The following is a 25,077-nucleotide window of genomic DNA, read 5'->3' as shown; positions in this document are numbered from 1 at the left end:
AATACTTTCCTGGGGATTTTTAATCATGTGTTTTTTTAGATATTTTAGCCATGTTCATGACCAAAATTTGTCGTGAAAATGTGAGTCTCAATTCCTTCCTGGACTACAAGTCACACCTCCACGCAGCCTCCCTCCCCATCTCTCCACGAGGAGGGGTGGTGCATTATGGTCATTGTAGGAATTCAGCTATCCAGTCAAACACACAGACTTCATTGTTTTTCTGGCCACAGGGTGCAAATGTCAAATTGTGCTACTGTTATCTATACTACAAATGACTATTAACATTGAGTGACTGCAGTTTCTTCCAGCCCCTTTAAATGTATTCATTTATAACTCCTCTCTGTGTTTTAGATTGATGTTGAGGAATTGTGAAGGCGTGCAACTCAATACGTACTGTACTATACTGTATGTGAGAGGCATGATCTTATAGGAGATAAAAGATCGAGCTATTAACGGAAGGTCTCGGAAGAGGGGCTTAAGATTAAGCGTGTGTGGGCGGGTTTCATGTTTAATCGGTGGACTTGGATAAAACACACACACACACACACACACACACACACACACACACACACACACACACACACACACACACACACACACACACACACACACACACACACACACACACACACACACACACACACACACACACACACACACACACACACACACACACACACACACACACACACCTGAACTCGTTCAATAATGAACAAGGATTGCAAATAGAATCCTAACCCAGTGTCTGTAGGACGTTAAGGGCAGCATCCTAATGATCTGTAACTGTAAGTATAACTAAGTACATTTACTTAAAGGACAACTTTAGGTTTTTTTCAACCAAGTGTCATGTTTTAGGTTGTTATTAGACAAAGTAAAACATGTTTTTTTTTCATTTGCTGCTTTCTTTCGATTTAGGGATTTTAGCTGTTTTTGACAGGGGTCGGGGGCATTCAAACATGGAGCTAAATATGTATTTTTTTTATAAAAATGTATAGGGATTTTGTATTTATTATAGTCCTACTAGACCTCAAGAAATTACATCTGGCCACAGAAGATCACAGGATCTACTGAATGTGAAGGTAGCCTACTGGGGGGAAGCCACACTGTGTCATAGGCTCAATATCTCAGTTTGACACATTCAATAGATCCTGTGATCGTTTGGCCAGATGTAATTTATTGGGGTCTAGTAGGACTATAGTAAATAATAAGTAAATAAAATCGAATGCCCCCACCCCCTGTCAAAAACAGCTAGAATCCCTAAAATGAAAGAAAGCAGCAAATGGAAAAAAAATTAACACTCATCTTTTACTTTGTCTAATAACAACCTAAAACATGAACCTTGGTTGAAAAAAACCCAAAGTTGTCCTTTACGTACTGTACTGTGCTTTTGAGGTATTTGTACTTTACTTGAGCATGTCAAATATTTTTCAGTACTTTTACTACTACAAATATGGTACGTTTACTCCACTACAATGTTTTTGAAAACATTCGTTTCTAGTTACTTTGTACATTTTGATTATTATTACAAAACATGCTTAAACCACCTCAGCCCTACAAAATATAACCTCAGCCCTATAAAATAGCCAATCTACAAGCTCACAATGCGTCGCTAGAACACTTGAAAAGGGACATTTTGAACAATGAGTACTTTGTATATACTTTTGGTACTTTTCCCACCACTGCCATTAGGTGCATTAGCACCTCTTCAGTATACAGTATATACACTACATTACAGTATACAGCCTCTCGGCACATACGTACAGTATGTGCCCAGCTCGCAGTCGAGCATCACCCATTACTATAAGCTTCATACTAAGCTTGCCCTGCCATTCATTTTCCATGATACTGTACTCCCGGTCATCAAAATACAATCTCCACTGTGGTTTATCAACTGCAGAGCAAGCAAAGTATACAAGCTAGACATGTAACGATATATCGTGTATCGATATACCGGTATATCAATATTATATCCCACCGATATGTATCGATTTATTTAAAAAATATATAGATTTTTTGTTTAGGGGGGGCTAGTGTGTGATATGAAATGTGAGCTGTAATCATATTCCATCCTATTCACATGCTTTTGGAGAGAAATGACACAGACTCCATGTAATTGCAGTCACTTTCAGTAGTAGAGGCCTGCAGAGGGGAGCTGTATGTGTCTGTGACACAGGTGATGGTCGTTATTGATGCTCATTAATACATCAAGGAAGGCAATTATGTTTCTGCTCTGTCAAATAGGTCTACGTCTATCCTAAGATGCCATCAAAGAAAAGAAGAAATGTTAACTCGAGCTAGGTTTATACATGAAAGCATGTTTACAGTTGTTGCACAGGAATTAAGTAAATGTACATGAAAAGTAATGCTACTTTTGCAATGTAGTTAAATAAACATTGTGAAAAAAGCTTGGGGGGGAAGATAAATCATTAAAAAACTAAAGACTTTTCGGTCACTTGTCTGGAAAATAATTGTGTTGAAAATATCGTGAAAGATCGCATCGTGAACCTCATATCGTGATACGTATCGTGAGTCGAGTGTATCGTTACATGCCTAATACAAGCAGAGTATCAATTTAAGGGAAATTGAGTCACTATTGTTTACAACGGCGAATCTGCCAGAGAGAGAAGCCGTGTGCTGCCCGGTCTGTTGTTGTGTTCGCCGCTATGGGACACTTTTCTACACTACAACAAGCGATTACGCCGTTTTAAAGTGGATTTTCATGACAAGCAACTCAGCGGTCGGTGCACTGGCTGTTCAAAGGTAACTTTAAACAGGCCTCCTCAGGAGACTTGGCTCAGAATCTGAACTAGGGATGCACCGAAAATTCGGCCACCGAAAATATTCGGCCGAAAATGGCTAAAAATGTATTTTCGGCCTATTCGGTTTCGGCTCAAATAAGCCGAAAAATATCACCGAATAGTAGTAGTGGTCCTAAAGTTGTGAATCTAACGAAACTGCGGGAAAAACAAAGATGTACAAGCCCAACGCGCTGTGCATTGCGACGGGTAGATAGCTTGTAGATCTGCTACTTTCAGCGCAGGAAGGGCGCATGCTTATGACGCTCATTAACTATGCATCAGCTCAGCAGGCAGCAGCCAGCAGTCACAACACAACACGAGCAGCAGTCACGGAATGCTTCAATGCACAGGCAGATCCGACACAACTTTATTGCATACATCTGTGCTTTAATCCACGCTTCCATAGCCTTTTAAATCTTATTTCCCATCCACGGGCACAAGCAATGTGATATCAGCAGCTCTTCCAAGTTCCACCCGATCTGTGGACGGGTGGTGTTCTGTTGACGAGGAAAGCTATAGCTAGCATGGGAGCTAACGTTAGTTTTAACACTATGTACTTTCCATCCGTTCCCCAACACCTCACACTCGCTGCTGCGTTTACATGGCCAGACACAAAGACGAATGGGAATATCATTTGGAGCTTTAACAATGAATGATACTGTATCGTTGCGTCTGCCCATGTTTAATGGTCAGGGTTTCACTCACTGTCCACAGCAGGCAGACCTGTCAAAACGATGCACTTCCCAAAACTCAGAGACATGCCACCACCTATAAATTCAAACCCACCTCTGGAATATTGCTATCTCATTCCACTTTAATTTATTTTATTCCATAGTCTTAGTTTTTCTCTAATAAAGTTTTTATTTGTTTTCTCATGTTCTCCTTGAAAAGTGTCTAAGTACTCAGAGAAGCTTTATATAAATAATATTATCACTATTATTATTACTACTTGTTTTATTGCCTATGCTTATGTAGAAAAAAAAGCTCACTGCTCAGGTCAAATAGGCCTATTGATATGTGATTAATTGAGATTAATTAATCACAAAGCCTCCAATTAATTAGATGTTTTTTTAATGGACCCATAAGTGTTTATTATTTAAGTTAGGTTTTGCCATAATCAGGTAGCTTTACAACAAATATGTATTCGGCTAGTCGGTATTCGGTTTTCGGCCAACTGTTTCCTATATTCGGTTTCGGCCAAGAATTTCCCTTTCGGTGCATCCCTAATCTGAACCCATTTTGATTTGGCGTTAGGAACCCGTTGTGACCGCATGCCCCTCGCTGACGTCGACCCCAGGCAGGGTTCGAACCCACAACCTTCCGCATGAAGGGCATATACCTGGAAACCTAGAACGCATCTGCAGGGTATGTCACTTTTATTTTTGAGTGGTGCAACCACTCCAAGGAACAGCAATTTCCGTGTTCGTTCACCTACAGTATGTATGTATGAGCACGAGTATGGCTATTAGTACCAGTAGGAACGCTGTTGTGCCAGAAACAGAGAGAGAGATAGTGCTGTGTTGCCTGCTAATGAGAGTGTGTGTGTGTGTGTGTGTGTGTGTGTGGCACTCGGTGGTGAAAACCAACCAAGTCAAAGTGCTATATTTCCGTGCTCGGACACAGCCAGGGACACACATAGCTGTCTATAGGGGTGGTTGCACCACTCAAAAATGAAAAAATAAATCTTATGATATTTAATTTTATCCTGACTAAAACTAAACGCTAAAACATTTCAGATGATTTAACCCATTTAGACCTGAGCTCGATTCTACAAAATGTCTTCTAAATCATGACAGTTTTCAGGAAAAATTTCTATGTCAGTGGTTCTGACATAGACATTTTCAAGTCAAGGACCCCCAAAAAGTATTTGGCCTCCGACCCCCATGTCAAAATATGTTGTTCCAGGGACCCCCCAGAAGCAAATATTTGAGTAAATAATGGTCGCTCTGAATATATTCCAAATTTGCGTCACATTTTCACGACAAAAATACGAGCTTGTAGATCTGCTATTTTTCAATAGCCAAAGTATAACATATATAATGCTTAAAAAACACCAAAAGGGATTCCCGCCCAGTCCAGAATAGGTTAACCCATTTTGACCCATGAGAAAATGTTTTCTACATCCTGACAGCTTTCTGAAAAAGCTATGTTTCTATGTCAGTCGTTCTTCAAGTCGATTTTTTCAAAAATAGCAGATCTACAAGTTCGTAGCGCTATGAGCTTGTAGATCTTCTATTTTTCAATAGCTAAAGCATAACATAATGCTAACACCAAAAGGGGTTCGCGCCCAAAATAGGTTAAACTAAATGAAATTCTACTGAAAAGACTATGACGAAACTAAATCAACATCAACACTGGGTGCGTGTGTAGTGTTGGTGTACTGTACGTACGCACGCATGCAAACTGAAATCCCGTAATGGAACTGGTGACCCAGTTATTATGAGAAAACAAACAACTGCACGCTCCGTCTTCCCGATTCCATTTTCCCCGTCTTCCTTGTCTCTTTCAAGTGCGGCTGCCACCGCCGAGTCCCCTCAGGGAACCCACGAGTGTGTATGCAAATGGAGAAGGAACCAATTATCCCATTCTGACCTGAGATCAGATTCATACGAGGTTTCCACTGGACACACACTGGTCTGATTAACCCATTCTGACCTAGTCTAAAAATGTCAGCCGTTCTTCGATTTAAAAAAAATAGCAGACCTACAAGCTCATAGCGCGCCACCGAGTGGCGCGCTATGAGCTTGTAGATCTGCTATTTTTCAATAGCTAAAGCATAACATGATGCTAACACCAAAATGGGTTCCCGTTCAGAATGGGTTATAGGGTGACCGCCGGAATTATGTGCCAGCCTTGGCTCTGGCAGCGTGCCAGTTACACTACTGAAAACACTACGGCTGTCTGAAGTGCCAGTGGAATTGGTGATAAAAGAGAAAAGAACAAAGTATAGATGTGCCAGTGGAGAATTCCTTCAGTCCATCATATCTCTTTTTCCCCTTAGACTTCTATAGATTCACACAATCGCCATGAGTCAGAGCAATCACTAAAAGCAAGCTGGGTTAACCCATTCTGGGTGGGATACCCCTTTTTGGTGTTTTAAGCATTAGGTTATACTTTATCTGTTGAAAAATATAGCATATCTACAAGCTCAAATGTGGCGCAGATCTTTGAATATATGCTTTCACGGCAAACGTTTTGAACTCAAATCTTTGCTTCTGAGGGGGGTCACTTGGAACAACATATTTTCAGATGGGGCTCGGCGGACAGTTAATAGACGCAAAGGGTTTTTCAGAAAACTGTCATGATTAAGAGGACATTTTTTTAATTTCGACGTCAGGCCTAAATGGGTTAAGCTTTTCTTACTTACTGCAGAGTTCAATATGCCCATGGCTATCTCTACTAGCCCAGCAGGAAAACGTATAGATTATTTCAAAGCATAACCACCAGTTTAGAACTGTTTTTACTGCGGGAATTCAATAATCTCCCCAACAGCGGCCAATCGATCTGCCTGCATCCGAAATGCCGAACCAGAACATAGTAGAACAGAGCCATGATCAGAGAGCTAAAGAGACTGGGAGCTAAAGAGAGACTGGGAGCTAAAGGGAGACTGGGAGCTAGAGAGAGACTGGGAGCTAGAGAGAGACTGGGAGCCAGAGAGAGTCTGGGAGCTAAAGGGAGACTGTGAGCTAGAGAGAGACTGTGAGCTAAAGAGAGACTGGGAGCTAAAGGGAGACTGGGAGGTAAAGAGAGACTGGGAGCTAAAGGGAGACTGGGAGCTAAAGGGAGACTGGGAGCTAAAGGGAGACTGGGAGCTAAAGAGAGACTGGGAGCTAAAGAGAGACTGGGAGCCAGAGAGAGTCTGGGAGCTAAAGGGAGACTGTGAGCTAGAGAGAGACTGTGAGCTAAAGAGAGACTGGGAGCTAAAGGGAGACTGGGAGGTAAAGAGAGACTGGGAGCTAAAGGGAGACTGGGAGGTAAAGAGAGACTGGGAGCTAAAGGGAGACTGGGAGCTAAAGAGAGACTGGGAGCTAAAGAGAGACTGGGAGCTAGAGAGAGACTGGGAGCTAAAGGGAGACTGGGAGCTAAAGAGAGACTGGGAGCTAAAGAGAGACTGGGAGCTAAAGAGAGACTGGGAGCTAAAGAGAGACTGGGAGCTAAAGGGAGACTGGGAGCTAAAGAGAGACTGGGAGCTAAAGGGAGACTGGGAGCCAGAGAGAGTCTGGGAGCTAGAGAGAGACTGGGAGCTAAAGAGAGACTGGGAGCTAAAGAGAGACTGTGAGCTAAAGGGAGACTGTGAGCTAGAGAGAGACTGTGAGCTAAAGAGAGACTGGGAGCTAGAGAGAGACTGGGAGCTAAAGAGAGACTGGGAGCTAAAGGGAGACTGGGAGCTAGAGAGAGACTGGGAGCTAAAGAGAGACTGGGAGCTAGAGAGAGACTGGGAGCTAAAGAGAGACTGGGAGTTAAAGGGAGACTGGGAGCTAAAGAGAGACTGGGAGCTAGAGAGAGACTGGGAGCTAAAGAGAGACTGGGAGCTAAAGGGAGACTGGGAGCTAAATAGAGACTGGGAGCTAAAGAGAGACTGGAGACTGGGAGCTAAAGGGAGACTGGGAGCTAAATAGAGACTGGGAGCTAAAGAGAGACTGGAGACTGGGAGCTAAAGAGAGACTGGGAGCTAAAGAGAGACTGAGAGGGAGAGGGAGGGAGAGCAGTGTTGTCAACTAGAGCTAGAGAAATAGTTTTAATTTTTTAAGATCTTCATTAAAACCTTTTTCCTGATGCCGCAGTACAAGAAAAACATGAGGATCAAACGACTCAACCAGACTACTGAAGACGTGTATAATTAGACCCGTCCAAACACAGAAGCAATATAGAGATTTAAAAAATCACACCCGTCTGAATTTATTCAATCTAAAATTCCCCTAGAGAGAGAGAGAGAGAGAGAGAGAGAGAGAGAGAGAGAGAGAGAGAGAGAGAGAGAGAGAGAGAGAGAGAGAGAGCATCGGTCAGGCGTACCAGACATTTAGTTGGACGTGGGTGTCAGTGGTGCCCCTCTGGCTAAATTATGTTGACATGGTATGGTATGGAGAGAGAGAGAGAGATACAGACACACACAGAGAGAGAGAGAGAGAGAGAGAGAGAGAGAGAGGCAGAGAGCACCTCTTCTGAGCGACGGAGCTGTCCGTGGTGCTGAAGGCCCTTAGTCTGAATGCTATCAGACTTGAGCATCTCCGCTATGCTGGGCTACAACATCGTGCACGGTACGGCGTCGCACTTCTCAATGCATGTCTATGCACACACACATACCATTTTGGAAAGAACTCGAGGGCCCCCTCTTCCCTTCTTCCTTTCCTTTCGCAGGTGTTACCGATGATACAATAATGAAGTCTCTGTTCCGTTTAGTACACGACCCAACAAACCTCTAAAGTGTCTATAGTGACTCTATAGGCTCATTTATTAGGCTATAACAGTTTTCAGGCTGTATAACGTTTCGGGGGGAAAAAAACTGCGTGTCCACAGGGGTTACGCAGCCCTTTGCCTCGCCTTCAGAGGGGGGGGGGGGAAACCTGTAAATACGGAACTCCTCGCGGGACGGACGAATTGTCACTGCAGCCACCTAGTGTAGCTGCGTACGGTTTCCGTTCTGAACCCCAGTGTAGTGCAGATAATAGCCGAACAATGATTCCTTCCTAACGTGTCCCTTCCATATTGTTACCGATATGCTTGAAAGTGAAGCGGAGTGTGGTGAACGGATTGATTTGCATGCATACGGTAAGTGCTTGAATATGCATGCCGTTAACCCAATTTGACCTGGGAACGATTCTACAAAATGTCTTCTAAATCCTGACTGTTTTCTGAAAAACCCATGTTTCTATATGTCAGTCGTTCTCAAACATTTTCATGTCAAGGACCCCCAAGATTATTATGTAATTGGCCGCCGACCCCCAACTGAAAATATGTTGTTCCAGTGACCTCCCCCCAGAAGCAAAGCATTTGAGTTAAAAACTGAAAGAATATATATTCAAAGATTTGCGCCACATTTTCACGATTTTTCAAAAATAGACCTACAAGCTTGTAGCGCGGCACCGAGTGCTTGTAGCTTGTAGATCTGCTATATAGTGGGGGAGAGGGGAGTTGCACCACTCAGTTCACACGGGTGTGATTTTTTTAAATAGCAGATCTACGAGCATATATTTCGCTCCTTTGACACTAAAATGTGGAACGCCCTACCAACAGCCATTAAGATATGTGAATTCCTTGAATTCAAAACCACTCTCAAAGAGCACTTACAGTCCCGGACGGGAGGCTGCAATTCAAAACTGCCCCCCATAATGAAAGACAATGTGATCAATCAATCAATCAATCAATGCTGTTGATGTTGACAGCACATTTTGATTTAGTTTTAGTCATAGTCCATCGAATACATTTTCATTTAGTTTTAGTCAAATTTTAGTCAACTTAAATGTTTTAGTGTTAGTCCAGCATTAGTTGACTACCTACAGTTGATTTAGTCAACTAAAATTTATTTTGGCAGGCCTTGATGGCGTCGTAATGGCTGATTTTACACTCGGTTGCATGCCGAAAATAGATGATCTACAAGCTTGTAGATCTGCTTTTTTCAGCATGGAACCAAGCATGTGGAACCAAATGGTTCCAATTGTACACTCTCAGGGTTATGGTGGTCCATGGTCCAATGCAGGGGTTCTCAAAGTGAGGACTCCAGGGTCCTATATACATTAGCTATTTAAAAGAAAATGTGGTTCTGTTGATGCAGATTGCAGAAGCTAAGGGCCGTTGGTTCTGTTGATGCAGATTGCAGAAGCTAAGGGCCTTTGGTTTCAGTGAGCCCATGAATGAGTCCAAAATCTCCAACTGGCCCAACCGTTTCATTCCTTTTGGCTCTTTACTTAGAAGTTCTTTGGCTGTGTTCCTGTTCCCGGCCCCGGTATCAGATTGGCTATTGATCTCTGGCAGGTTCTGCAACGGGGACAGAGCTGGGAGCGTGAACATGGCTGGCAGAATGCCCAGCTCATACAGTATCTATCTTTCTCTCTGTCTCTGTCTCTCTGTCTCTCTCTCTCTCTCCCCATCAACCGCCGGTATATGTCTTTTCTACTATCCCTCCTGTCTTTCTCCTGAGAGAAACAAATGCAAATGGTAGGAGAGAACAAATGCAAGAGATGAATGCACAGAAGCACACAGACATGCACGCACGCACGCCCAATTAATCTTGTTCTACTCTCTGACTCCCGATGGTGTTCAGTGATGTATGTATCTCTTCTAACTGCAGTGTGCTCTCATGAGGTCCAGTTGGATGCAGTAGTGGCCCCTGTTCTGGTCATCTGGTCGGTGATTACCGAGGCCAGATGGAGAGTGGTCGAGTGGTGAGGTCCACCGAGTACATTTTAAAAGGGACTGACCGTCCTGGAGTGCTTTTCGGCTTGTGTGCAACAACGTCGCCGTCATAAGACCAACTGTAGGTGTATAAAATACACACAACAATAATAATAATAATAATAATAATCTATTATCCCGAAAGGATATTAGTCTTCACAGGTCTGTTCAAAGACGCACATTAAAACAACACAGAGCACAGGACACCAAGACAATACAAAAACAACATGACGTCCTCCCCACTGTATACAGAACCATCCTATCGGCGGGGCAGTTTGTTTAATGCCGCGATCGATGGACGAGGGGACAAAAGTCCTCCTAAAACAGACCTTTTTCTAGAGTGCCGTCTTGTCTAAATCCAGCCATGTGCATCGTGTGCATGTTGGCAGGGGGGGGGGGGGGATTGAGGAATTGTCCACAATTCCACAATCCACATTTTTTACTGTGTGGGGAGAATGCGGCAAGTTAGCGAATGCTGAATGGCCGCATGGGTTTAAAAACTCCCACAACTAATTAAGCCCATGCAGCTAGCGGTCTCTGCTGGTGTGCCAATGAGGACAGGCTGCGCGCAATTACCGCTGATGAGAGACAGGCCATTTGTTTAGAGGACTGCCATACATAATATCACAACTATCCCATTCTGACCGGGCACCCATTTTGGTGTTGGCATCATGTTATGCTTTAGCTATTGAAAAATAGCAGATCTACAAGCTCATATCGCGCCACCGAGTGGCGCGATACGAGCTTGTAGGCCTGCTATTTTTTGAAAAATCGAAGAACGACTGACATTTTTAGAATCTGATCTCAGGTCAGAATGGGTTAATCAGACCAGTGTGTGTCCAGTGGAAACCTCGTGTGAATCTGATCTCAGGTCAGAATGGGCTATACTAGCTATACAGCCTGGGCTGTTTGGAGGCGGTCAGGTGCAATTGACTGGAAGTTGCGATCATAAGTGGCGGCTGCGTTTCTGGACGGTGAAGTGAAGTGGCAATTCACTGTAAACATCGTCTCTCTTTGAAGGCTGTCTGTCTGTCGCTCGGCGGTCGGTGTTAACCCATTCTGACCTGAGATCAGATTCATAACGAGGTTTCCACTGGACACACACTGGTCTGATTAACCCATTCTGACCTGAGATCAGATTCTAAAAAATGTCAGTCGTTCTTCGATTTTTCAAAAAATAGCAGACCTACAAGCTCGTATCGCGCCACTCGGTGGCGCGATATGAGCTTGTAGATCTGCTATTTTTAAATAGCTAAAGCATAACATGATGCCGACACCAAAATGGGTGCCCGGTCAGAATGGGTTAAAAGCCACATATAGAAATGGACAAGATACAAGCCTTTCCACGTGGGCAAATAGACACTCTTCTCCTCTATAATGGAGAAACACGCACGCATGCACACACGCCATATACATTACACACCCACACACACACAATACACTTACAATAACACCCAGAAGGACTACTAGAGCTCTCAGACAATCACAGAGCCGTTTTTACGACATCGTTTCAGACAGGAGTGTAAATGCAGTCATTAAGCGCACGCACGCACGCACACACACACACACACACACACACACACACACACACACACACACACACACACACACACACACACACACACACACACACACACACACACACACACACACACACACACACACACACACACACACACACACACACACACACACACACACACACACACACACACACACAGCCAGAAAAACTAAGCCATGATGACTAAAACTAAGACTAAATATATTGACAATTTTGTCAACAAATAGAAACTAGACTAAAATGTTAGGAAGGGACTAGTGGACAAGAGATACAGTATAAGTAAAAAGACACAAGTCATTTTACGCTGAAAATAGCCGATCTACAAGCTCACAACGCTGTGAGCTTGTAGATCGGCTATTTTCAGCAAGTGTAAAATCAGCCATTACGAAGGCATCAAGTCCAGCCAAAACACACTATGGTCGACTAAAAGCAACTGTAGTTTTAGTTGACAAGAATCTTATATTCAGTTGACTAAAACTGGACTAACACTAAGACATTCCAGGTGACTAAAATGTGACTAAAACTAAATGGAAACTATACTCAAAAGACTGACTAAAACTAAAATCAAAATGTGCTGTCAAAATCAACACGGCATCAAATCCACCCCCTCCCTCTTTTGCCAGCACCTCTTTTGGAGTTTATGTTTCGAGTTTTCAAACCTATAACCTACCTTTTGAAAACATCAGATCTACGAGCTCACAACGCATAATAAAATAAAAAACGTTATGCTTCCCAACTTTATGCTTCCATACGCCTGGACCACACACACATGGACATTACAGTATGACATCATCAACTTGCGACAGGAGCAGTTCCTATTGAGTGAAAGATTCTCTATTTATGAAAGAAATAAAAGATTTAAAGTGTTTTAAATTTTAAATTGTAGTCATAGAGCATATTTGTCTTATCAGCCAGGGATCCTTTTGAGAAATGTATACTTTGCACAATTGCCTTTGAGCGATGTTTTCCTCACCCCGTCGACTCTGTTTGTATGTCTCAACAGCTGAGACAGATACGTGTGTGTGTGTGTGTGTGTGTGTGTGTGTGTGTGTGTGTGTGTGTGTGTGTGTTATCCTGCATGGCCAGCAGATGGCTCCCTCTCTGCCAGATGCTGAGGAGGCACGCATGTCTAAAGCACTAGCACCGTCAATAAAAGAAACACGCACGCACGCACGCTCGCCGTGAGGCACTCGATAGAAATGGATGGTTGGGGGATTTCCGATTCCCTCCCTATAGGTCTGTATTTTACCACCAGCCACAAAAAGGTTGAGAACCCTTGCCTTGGTGTAGGCAGAGCTATACAGTACAAAAGGTCTGGCTATGAAAGACTCCCTCCAGCCTCCACCCCAGTCTCTCTCTCTCTCTATTCCACAGCCTATAGTGTCATAGCGCCTCAGACAGAGCAAACGGCCAGTTCAATTAGATTGTGTGGCTATCGGCCAGCGGTCTGAAGGAGTGGGCCAAATTGTGCCCCTTTGAGAGCTTGGACATCATTTCAACTTAATGGGGACAGTTTTATCAGGGCGGGTAATAGCTTGGCAAGACGCTGGGGACCATGAGTCTCTCACACATGGGGGCGGGCTGGCGGAGAAAGGAAAGGAAAGGAAGAGGAGAATCTTCTTTAGCGTGTCAAGAGCTGAGACTTTAGCTAACAGCGTTATGCAGCGCCGCGCAGAACAGAGAACAACACGCGAGTCGCTGGATCTGTCACCTGTGATCATTAACCCATTTTGGACTGAGGTCGATTAAACAAAAAAGGTTTCTAAATCCATGAAAAACTTATGTTTCTATGTCAGTGGTGCTCAACCTTTTTCATGTTAAGGACCCCCAGAATTATCTCTATTGGGCCACGGACCCCCATCTCAAAATATGTAGTTCCAGGGACCCCACAGAAGTAAATATTTTTAGTTCAAAATGTTCGCTCTGACATATATATTCATTTTTTTGCGGCACATTTTCACGATTTTTCCAAAATAGCAGACCTACAAGCTCGTAGCGTGCCACTCGGTGGCTGAAGGTTTCTAGGGTAGATGCTAAAACGCGGTGACATAGAAACTGTCAGGATGTAGAAGACGTTTTTAGAATCTGATCTCAGGTCAGAATGGGTAAATCGGTGGTCCGTGGCCGGATGAAATGAGTGTGTGTATCATCGTTGCTCTCCTCCCACCAACAGGAGCTTGTTAGGCGGGTCGGCCACACAGTTGTTTCCACCTTCTAACACTGTGCCACGAGCGAAGAACACAAACAGATGGTAAGTGCTTCACAGCTATCTTCCTGCACAGATGGGATGACTGTGTGTGTGCGTGTGCGTGTGCGCACGTGTGTGTGTGTGTGTGTGTGTGTGTGTGTGTGTGTGCGTGCGTGCGTCTGTATGTCTGTTGACAAATGTTTTCGGGGGTAGAGTTTAAAAATTATTGATCACTTCATCATGTTCATGCATGCGTATGCGTGTGTGTGTTTGAGTGCACGTGGCAGGGTGGATGAATGTATATTGACCAGCTGCTGAACTCCCTCTGTTGTGTGAGTGCGTATGTGCGCGCGAGGGTGCGTGTGAGTCGGCGTGCGTACGGGCATGCAGTGCTGGCAAGCTGAAGGTTTCTAGGGTAGATGCTAAAACGCGAGTGAATCCTCCCTCTTGACTTTTGGCAGGTCCTGTCTTCTCTCCGCCTTCCATATATTTACTTAGAATTATGGACTTTTACTGGACTTTGACATTCAGGAGAGTACTGATGCTTTTAATTAAGTAAAAAATGTGAACACTTTTTTCCAGCACTGTTGTGTGCATGCATGCGTGCGTGCGTGCGTGTGCAAGCCGTGCATGCATGCTCAATCTGACGTGCACGAGGACACGGGCACGCTTATTTATTATTTTATTTCTTCCCCAAACGCCCTGGCCCCTGGCGCGGCACTGCCCCCTACAGGGCTAGCATGGATTGCGTTAATGGGTTAAAACCTACAACGGCTTCATGGTTTCATTTACCGCCCTCGGTTGAGTCATCGCTGGCAACGAGGGACCACATACTGGCTTCTATATACTTCAATAAGGAGGAGGAGAGCTTAAATGTTGGGCCTCCTGATCACACAGCAGGCTTAAACATGACCCTTGTTCTCTCATTCCGAAGAGTAATACACAGACAGACAGACAAGACACAAGACATGGTGCTGAATCTGAATTGTCACTATATCTGCTCCATCGGGGGGGCCTTTACAAACATGCACGCGTGCACACACGCAGACGTACGGCTAAGAATGCACCACATACCTGTTGCAAAGTGTGTGAGTCACGATAGAGTCAGACTCCACACTGAGTCCATTTGACTCAAACTGTTCCCGAATAAGATTGCCTGCCTGGTCCCCGCTGGCCATGAGGCACATTGGCCAGGATTCTTCCGCACCCCGAGAGTACACTTATACATTCAACTGTATTCAATGCTTTCACATTGGGACGGTTGGGGCGATCCGCTCTGGGGAACGGTACGCAGCATTCACACTATAGCCTAGTAGCCAAAAAGTGAACCCGGACATGTTGAGTACACCGACGTTTTATGTTATAAATGTTGAGTATATGGGTCCCCAGCATGTAGAAACTGATGTTATATATGTTTAGTATGGGTCCCCAGCATGTAGAAACTGATGTTATAAATGTTTAGTATGGGTCCCCAGCATGTAGAAACTGATGTTATAAATGTTTAGTATAGGTCCCCAGCATGTAGACACTGATGTTATAAATGTTTAGTATGGGTCCCCAGCATGTAGAAACTGATGTTATAAATGTTTAGTATGGGTCCCCAGCATGTAGAAACTGCCGGATGCTAACTTGCATTATGTTGGGCAATTTTCGTAAATTGGCATAATATGTGACCATACCATTAACAACCTATAGAAGGCAAACTATTCAAAATGTCATCATTCTTTATCTAGCATGTGCTGTGTCAAACTAGGGGGTTTTCATGATGTTGAATCCATTCAAAGCATTAGTTTTGCAAAGAAAACGCTAATTGGGCTTAAAACGGCCATGCCCACTTGCCCAAATGTGCTGACATCATCAATTTGTGATGACGGCATTGGCCTCTTTTAGCCCAATGAGGATCATGAAAACCCCCTAGTTTGACATGTCACATGCTACATAAAGCATGATGACATTTTGAATATTTTGGCTTCTATAGGTTGTAATTGGTATGGTCACATATTATGCCAATTATGAAAATTGCCCAACATAATTATGCAAGTTAGCATCCGGCAGTTTCTACATGCTGGGGACTCATACTCAACATTTATAACATCAGTTTCTACATGCTGGGGACCCATACTAAACATTTATAACATCAGTTTCTACATGCTGGGGACCCATACTAAACATTTATAACATCAGTTTCTACATGCTGGGGACCCATACTAAACATTTATAACATCAGTTTCTACATGCTGGGGACTCATACTAAACATTTATAACATCAGTTTCTACATGCTGGGGACCCATACTAAACATTTCTAACATAAAACCTTGGTGTACTCAACATGTCCGTGTTCACAATGGGGCTCTATGGGCTGGCTATACTAGACTTAGCAGCACTTACAGAACCTTCATTTTCAATGTACGATAATGGTGGGGGTGGGGGGGGGGGGAGAAATGGCAATTTGCACAAAATAATGCACATTTTGACCATTTTGTCAAAAAGCATGAACAATGGTGGGAGGGGAAAAAAACATTCACAGTGTGAGTCAGCATTAAGCTGTACGGTACCTCTATGATCAGCAGCTATACAGCACACAGAGCCAGAGAACCAGCGTGATTCGTCCCCTTTCTGAGTAAATGTGACGGTATAAGCATTTTCACCCCCGAGTGAAGTAAAAAGGTGCAGATGAAAAGTCACCGTCTGTATAATGCCCCGATTTATACTTTTGGTTTAGAGTCGTGTCGACAATCTACAAAATGATTTTAAGTGTTGCGACGATGGAGCTCAACCAGGAATAAATCTGGCATATAAGACAGCCATTATTTTTTTTGAGAAATATAGAGATGTATAATGCTGGGTTTCTGTGATATTTGTATCACTTCAATAACGCACACACACACACACACACACACACACACACACACACACACACACACACACACAGATAAAGAAATGCATGCATACACAAAGCACGGAAAGAAACCAAACTACCAAAAAACAACAAAAGGACACCGGGTAGTATAGGGTACTACATCCGCTCATGCTCCCCCGCTACGCTTCCGCAAAAGGAATCTCCAGAAAGCTTTGCTCCCTCTCGAGAACGGAGCCGGAGGAGCAGGAGGCGTCTAATGAGAATCGTGCCTGTCACAGACAAGCGCAGGGCAAGTTCAGTCAGGCCGGCGGCCGTTCATTCACATGATTCACTTCCAATCCAATCACACACACTGATTCCATCTTCATACCGGCTATTTAAACTGGAAGTTTGCACTGCTCAATCTGCTTGCTTGCTGCACACACTGATACTGCTGCGCTGCCGTCTGCATTAGACTTTTGCTGCTCGCCCCTCCTCCACCCCAGCTACCACCTGTCCTTTTGGATCTACTGTTTAGGTACGGGGGGGATTCGGAGTCCCTATATGGTCGGGACTGACGCGCTTGATCCGAGTACCTAAAAAAGCAGATCCAATACATCTGCCAATCCATAATAAATGAATTGCTCATTTTATATCCAATACATACATATATATTCCATCCATTCATGAGTTGTACTGGCTGAACCATAGGTCTACGGTCTTACCTGCCCCTCCTCCCCTCTGGACCACCAGGCTGGTCTCGGCGCCCACGGCGCACTCCTTGAGCAGCTCCACCACGCGCGCGTGCGTGAACCCGTGCACGGCCTGCCGGTTGACCTCCAGGATGAGGTCGCCCTCGCAGAGGCCCGGGCAGCCGCCGGGCTCCAGGACCTGCTTGACCCGCTGGCCCGCCGCGCTGTCCGCCATGGTGAACCCGAAGCCCTCGGCGCCCTTCACCATCGTCAGCGTCAGCAGCTCCCCCTGGTGGTGGTGGTAATCAGACATGGGAGAAGACCTTAAGAGGCGGCTGTTCATAGCTACTGTGGAGTCGGTACTGCTGTATGGGGCCGAGACATGGACCCTCACAGTACAACAGGAAAAAGCCCTGGATGGAGTCTACACAAGAATGCTACGATTGGCACTAGGTGTCACATGGACGGATCGCATCAGAAATGTGGACCTCTATGGGGACCTACCACGCGTCACGGACAAAGTCAGAGAGAGAAGGATGAGGCTGGCAGGGCACTGCGTCAGGCACCCAGAACTTGAGGCAAGTAAATTGACCCTATGGGAGCCAACCCAGGGCAAAGCCAGGAGGGGAAAGAAGCGTACCACCTATGTAGACGTGCTTCGGCGTGACAGCTTGGCTGACAACACTGCAGAGCTCAAGAACCTGATGTTGGATAGGAATTTGTGGAGGGCAGCGATCCAGGATTCCCGAGTTGGTGTTGGCTAGACCTCACTCTCGCAGCAAGAAGAAGGTGGTGGTGGTGAGGGTTGCCACAATGATTACTACTATATATAGAGCTCGTTACGTTTTTATTGATAACGACCAGGCTTATCGAGTCAGGTTCTTATCGAGCCCACTGTCGAGCATTTTAGTTTTTGTGGAAAGACGGGAAACAACAATACATTCTGAACACATGCGGATCTACAAGTTAACTTGTAGATCTGCTATTTTCAGCAAGTCTAAATCAGTCATTAGGACGGCATCAAGGCCCGCCAAAATACATTTTAGGTCGACTAAATCAACTGTAGATTCAGTCGACTAAAATCTTATGACATTTAGTCGAATAAAACTAGACTTAAAGGACCACTTCACCACTTTTCAACCTATCTTCATATAATAGGTTCTCACTAATAATCATGATAAAGTGGCACGATTTTTTTCTACTCAGTCTGTGTCTCATAGGAGGGTTGTGGGCAGTTTAGAAACCGTCTTCCAGTGACATCATCATTAGGCAGATTATTTTTTAAACAAGATTTTTTTACAAAAATGTTTAGATTTTCATTATCGTGAGAACGATGGCTTCCATTTTCGCATTGCAACTTTTCAGGACTAGAAAGCCTGCAGTTTTTATTAGCTTGTATTCCCCATCGATGTCACTGGAAGACGGTTTCTGAACTGCCCACAGCCCTCCTATGAGACACAAACAGAGTAGAAAAATATTGCGCCATTTTTTCAAGATTATTAGTGAGGACCTATTATATGAAGATAGGTTGAAAAGTGGTCCTTTAACACTAAAACATTCCGGGTGACTAAAATGTGACTGAAACTAAATGGAAACTATTGAAGAAGACACTATGACTAAAACTAAAATAGAAAAAAACAACACTGCACCGTACCTGAGTGGTGGTGGTGGCGCCCGACGACGCCATGGACACACTGTCGGGGGGTGTGGCTCCGGCCGTGGGCGTGTCCAGGTGGGTGTCGCCCGGGTGCGAGGAGGTGAGGAGCATCTGCTGCGGCTCCCCCTGGTGGCCGCCGCCGCTGTGCTGCTCGCCCGCCAACAGGCGGCCCGCGGCCGCCGTGCGCGACACATAGTCCAGGTAGGTGTCGTAGCCGCTCCTGCCGTTCAACCGCAAGGTTAGTGTATAGTTAACCAAGACTTAAAGGGGAATTTCTCCCCAACCCTTTTTTTGACCAAAAAACAATATATACATATATATATTAAAAAAAAAAAGATATAGGGGAGCTGAAGCTGGAGTTGGAGGGGTCTAACGCTAGAACTCCTATTCAATTGCGCAATTGGTTTTTGTTTACATCTGTTCTAGATGATGTGACAGCAACACTCCATGCATTGTTGACACTGCACTCTTCCTGGTCTACGTGAGCTGACGTTAGACCCCTCTAGGAGCAGCTCCAGCTCAATTTTATTTATTATTTTGGTCAATATACATAATTATCAACTACATTTTGTAAAGAAAAGGTTAGGGAGAAATTCCCATTTAACCCATTTAGGCCTGACCTCGAAATAAATAAAAGATCTTCCAAAAAAACCTCCAGTTTTCAGAAATAAATGTTTTCACGATTTTTCAAAAATAGCAGACCTACAAGCTTGTGGCGCGCTCTGAGCTTGTAGATCTGCTATTTTTCAATAGCTAAATTACAACATAATGTTTAAAACACCAAAAGGGGTTCCCGCCCCAAAATGGGTTAGCAAAATAATGGAAACTAAAGTTTAAAAGAACATTTTCGCTAAACTGAACTACAATAAAAACTACAATAAAAATACAAATAAACGATAACTGAAACCATATTGCGGTTTCTCCAACACTAACCGAAACAAACTGAAATGAGTGTTCGCTTGCGGATGGTTGGCGGTTCATCTGTGAAGTGTGAACACATTTTCAAATGCATATACTTGCGTATGTTTTAATTAAGTAATATTACACGAGAGGGTGTTATATTGCTATTCTACAGTTACCCTTAAAACACAGAATCGCTGAATTTTTTATTTTTTTTAATGACAGATGTAGTCACTACGACCACAAATGTCCAAAGAAACTAGCTAGCCTAGCCACCGAGTTTGCAAGCGCTCTGGGAGAACAGAGCAGCTGAATTATTTGTTTTGATTAGGTGGTGAACAGTGCTGGTTAAACCACCGGCTAGAAGGCTGTTTCAACCAATCAGATTGCTTCCTCTTAACGACCTGTTGTAGAATTGCAAATTAAACCTGCCTAATCAATCATGCACCTGATAAATAAGTACACTGCACGACAAAATAAGTATTAGACTAAAACTAATAGTAAAACTAACTAACGAAGACAAAACTAAAACTAAAATGAGCAATTTCAAAAGTGTCTAACCGCGTGCCGTTATGGAGCATGACGGGGCGCTGCTCCATGATGCCCAGGGGGGAGATGATGGTGGTGGTGGTGGTGGCGGTGGCGTTGTGGGCGTGGCCCCCGGGGTCCTCGGGGTCGTAGGGCAGAGGGTAGCCGCGGCACAGCACCAGGCTCACGCTCTGCCCGATGGGCACCGACTGGAAGAGCTTGACCACGTCGGCGTGCGTGGTGCCCAGCACGCACACGTCGTTGATGTACACCAGGACGTCACCTTGGGGAGACACACACACACACACACACACACACACACACACACACAAGCAGACATGTACTGAGATTCTGGAATCAGGACGGCGCCATTAGAGCGGCCGCTATGCTCCGTGCAATGAGCCTCGTTTTGACCAGGAATGCCGAAATTGGAGATAAAAGTGACTGAAAGCGTGTGTGCGTGCGTGGGCTCTGCACTCTCAACTCTCAGCGGCCACATTTCCCACACTACAGATAATGTCACACTATACACCGATAACGCTGATAATCATCACCTGCTCTTCGAGGTGTTAGAAATACTACGAGTTGACAAGCAGGGGCTAAGAATGTATTTAAATCATCTATCGGGATTTGGGGGGCGCGCGCGCGCACACACACACACACACACACACACACACACACACACACACACACACACACACACACACACACACACACACACACACACACACACACACACACACACACACACACACACACACACACACACACACACACACACACACACACACACAAAAGACAAACGACTAAACCATGGACCCTTCACAGACGATCAACTTCGCCATGCTCTTTTCACAACCGCGGTGTAATGAGAAATTGAGAATTCCCCTCTCCACCAGGCAAGATATCCTGCGGTTTTATTTGTGTATACCTTTATTGTATAGTGGGTGTAAATTCATATTTGAGCATGAATAAAAGCACTAACAGCAGTGCAGCAGTCTCTGTACCGCACTCGAGGTGTTAGAAATACTATGAGTTGACAAGCAAGGGGCTAAGAATGTATTTAAATCATCTATCGGGATTTGGGGGCGACGGTCGTAATTTACAGCAGTCTCTGTACCGCACTGCTGTGACGAAAAGAGAGTTGAGCCAGAAGGCAAAGCTTTCTGTCTAGCTACTCTCAACTATGGTCATGAAGTGTGTGTCATAACTGAAAGAATAGGGTCGTGAATACAAGCGGCCAAAATGAGTTTTCTTCGACGGGTGGCTGGCATCTCCCTTAGAGATAGTGTGAGAAGTTCAGTCACACGAGAGAGACTCGGAGTAGAGTCGCTGCTTCTTCGGCTGGAATGGAGCCAGCTTAGTTGGTTCGGGGCATCTGGTTAGGATGCCTCTCGGGCGTCTCCCTATAGGGAGGTCCTCGAGGCACGTCCCACTGGGAGGAGACCCCCGGGGCAGACCAAGGCGCAGTTGGAGGAAACACATAGACGCACTGGCCTTGGAACGCCTCGGGATCCCCCAGGAGGAAGTCACTAATGTAGCTCTGGAGAGGGACGTCTGGAGCTCTCTGGAGCTGTTGCTCCGGCGACCCGACTACGGATAAGCGGTTGAAGATGGATGGATGGATAAAAGCACTAACACTAGTGATGTCAATCATTATTTTGCAATTACATTATAATTATTACATAATATGTTGTTACAATTTACAATTTAAGCATTTAGCAGACGCTCTTAATCCAGAGCGACTTACATTAAGCAAGAACAAAAAGCATGGGAATACATCACAATAAAGCATTTATCATGAAACATGCGTAAGCTAAGAAAGTAACAGTATTACTTATATTATGTTATATTATGTTATATTATTACTTACAGTATTACTTAAGTATCTATATTATGAGACTATACATATAAACTATATATCTATACTACTATGCTATACATATGTACTATGGCGTGCTATGACTATATACAATGCAATTATAGTGCTGTCTACATAACATGCTATAAGTCTGTATCAAATGCTATCTAAGTCTACAGAAATGCTATTTAAGGGGGTAGGATAAGTGCTATGGGCCATGATGGAGTCTGAAAAGGTGGGTTTTCAGACTACGGCGGAAGATAAAGAGGATAGGTAAACATCCTTCCCAAACACACAGCATTTAGGTGTTAAAGGACCACTTCACCACTTTTCAACCTATCTTCATATACTAGGTCCTCACTAATAATCATGACAAAAATGGCGCTATTTTTTTTCTACTCTGTCTGTGTGTCTCATAGGAGGGCTGTGGGCAGTTCAGAAACCGTCTTCCAGTGACATCATCGATGGGGAATACAAGCTAATAGAAACTGCAGGATTTCTAGTCCTGAAAAGTTGCAATGCGAAAATGGAAGCCATCGTTCTCACGATAATGAAAATCTAAACATTTTTGAAAAATAATCTTGTTTAAAAAGAAATCTGCCTAATGATGTCACTGGAGGACGGTTTCTAAACTGCCCACAGCCCTCCTATGAGACACAGACCGAGTAGAAAAAAATCTTCTATTATAATGAAGATAGGTTGAAAAGTGGTGAAGTGGTCCTTTAAGTGATTGTCCCTCTCCCTGCTAACGACGGGACAATGCTGTCCAGTTCTCTCGCGGGCGCTTTGTAAATGTAAGCGGTAGACTATCGGAAAACACTAACAGTTGGCTCAATGCCACGTCTTCTAAATCAACTGGCGCGACGTTGCGTCGATTCCTCTGATTGATCGCCGAAGGAGAATCGAAGCTCCACGGCGGGGTGCCACTGACCAACGAGGCTGACCCCACTAAATGACACAAGCCAATGAACGTTAAGGCCTCGATTAAGAAGTCGCAGTCATTGTCTCTTTTACACAGTAAATTGGGGTATTTGGGTTTGCATTTTAACCACTTCAACCGTGGGTGGCATACCTATTTTGGGCATGTTATTATAGCTAACAATTTCAACATTTAACACTCACAAACAAGCTCACTTGAACCTCTTTTTTATCTATTTGGCGTAAGAAATGTGGGCTTAAGTAGCTAATACTCCTCTGGTATTGACGGAGTTAGAACACGCCTCAGGGCAACGTGACATGCAGGGACGCTTTAATTAATCCAGGTAAATGCGGCCGACATTTGCCTTGAGCCCCAGGTGTCGCAATCAATGTCCTCGCACACAGGCGGGAGAACAAATGACTGTGACCCGAGCGCATGGTATGGTGCTGCCACGTCCGTCCCATGCCATGCTCACACAGACTTGCGTTGCGTCTGCAACGCAAGGCTGTGGCAGACCAGCAAGCTTTCATTGCATTCACAGCTGCAAAAAAATAAAACATAAAACAACACATGCACCCCCCTCCCCCCCTCATGCACGCACGCACACACACACACACACACACACACACACACACACACACACACACACACATGGGTTGATTCAGATAAAAATGCACCCCTAAAGGGATTTACGCATATACACACCGTTACTATCGGCGGCGAGTATTTGACATCGAATGATTCAACTAGTTCCTAGTTAAACTGCATTCCAAGTAAAAACTGCGCTACTTTATCGTGTAAATGTAATGATCAATTGTCGATATAGTAGGACAATTAAGTGGCATCCAGCTTCCACACTTTAAGTATACACGTTGATAGATACTAGGGATTTAAGCAACTAGTAAATCCACTAGTTGACCTTGTTGGTACTATAGTTCAGGGGTTCTCAACGTTTTTGTCTCGGGACCCCCCCCCCCCCCCCCCCCCCCCCCCCAATATAAACTGACTGCTACAAAAACCTTAATAATAGGGTTAGACAATAAACCATAAATAAATACTGCGGCACACCTCTCTGCGGACCCTGGAGAAATTATAGAATAAAGAGTCACCGCGACCGCGAGTTGAATTCTCCGCTCAATGCCGAGCAATGCAATTAACGCTCTGAATGTGGACCGACTGATTGTGTGTGCCTGTGTATTATGGGCCGGCATGTCATGATGACAATGTTGCGCTGACTGGCTCACTACTAGCTGTTAGCTGGGGTCGCAGTGACATGTTCACACATTCAGTTGAATGTGTGAACAAAATTGGATTTTTAGAGATGAATAATGAATATTTGTCAAAGTGAAAAAATATATTTTCATAGTCTGCACCACAGTATTGGTTGGTTGGATGGAACCCGATTTGTATAAGCTTGGTTTGACTGTACTAAACAGGCATAGCCGTTTCTAGGGGTGGGGGGCGAGGGGGGAAGCCCCACCCTGTGGGGCCCACGTGTCCCGAGACCCGCAATTGTATTTGCGCGCGCATGAGACTGGACCATGGCCTTATTCAAAAAGTATTTGTGGACCTTCAGCATTTCTAGTTGAGGACCCCTGGCATAGTAGTATATATGTATAGTTTATATGTATAGTTTCATTATATAGATATTCCACTGTTACTTTCTTAGCTTACGCATGTTTCATGATAAATGTTTTATGTGATGTATTCCCATGCTTTTTTGTTCTTGCTTAATGTAAGT

The 25,077-nt window shown here is 44.3% G+C and overlaps 1 protein-coding gene across 1 annotated transcript in view; it reads right to left on the bottom strand.

Annotated features, from left to right (window-relative positions):
- LOC310853208 (membrane-associated guanylate kinase, WW and PDZ domain-containing protein 2-like) overlaps positions 1–25,077 on the bottom strand; it is a 78,512-nt gene that overhangs the window by 37,697 nt on the left and 15,738 nt on the right. The window contains exons 4-6 of the mRNA XM_083757449.1: positions 20,590–20,839; positions 19,126–19,348; positions 17,505–17,760 (exon numbers count right to left, since the gene is read on the bottom strand). Coding sequence (XP_083613575.1) covers positions 17,505–17,760; positions 19,126–19,348; positions 20,590–20,839 — 729 coding nt within the window. The remainder of the gene's footprint in view (positions 1–17,504; positions 17,761–19,125; positions 19,349–20,589; positions 20,840–25,077) is intronic.

The sequence above is a fragment of the Protomyctophum parallelum genome, assembly GCF_964188405.1.
Source record: "Protomyctophum parallelum genome assembly, chromosome: 22".
Lineage (NCBI taxonomy): Eukaryota > Metazoa > Chordata > Actinopteri > Myctophiformes > Myctophidae > Protomyctophum > Protomyctophum parallelum.
Note: the sequence above shows the minus strand (reverse complement) of the source record. Positions and strands in the feature narration are given on the sequence as shown.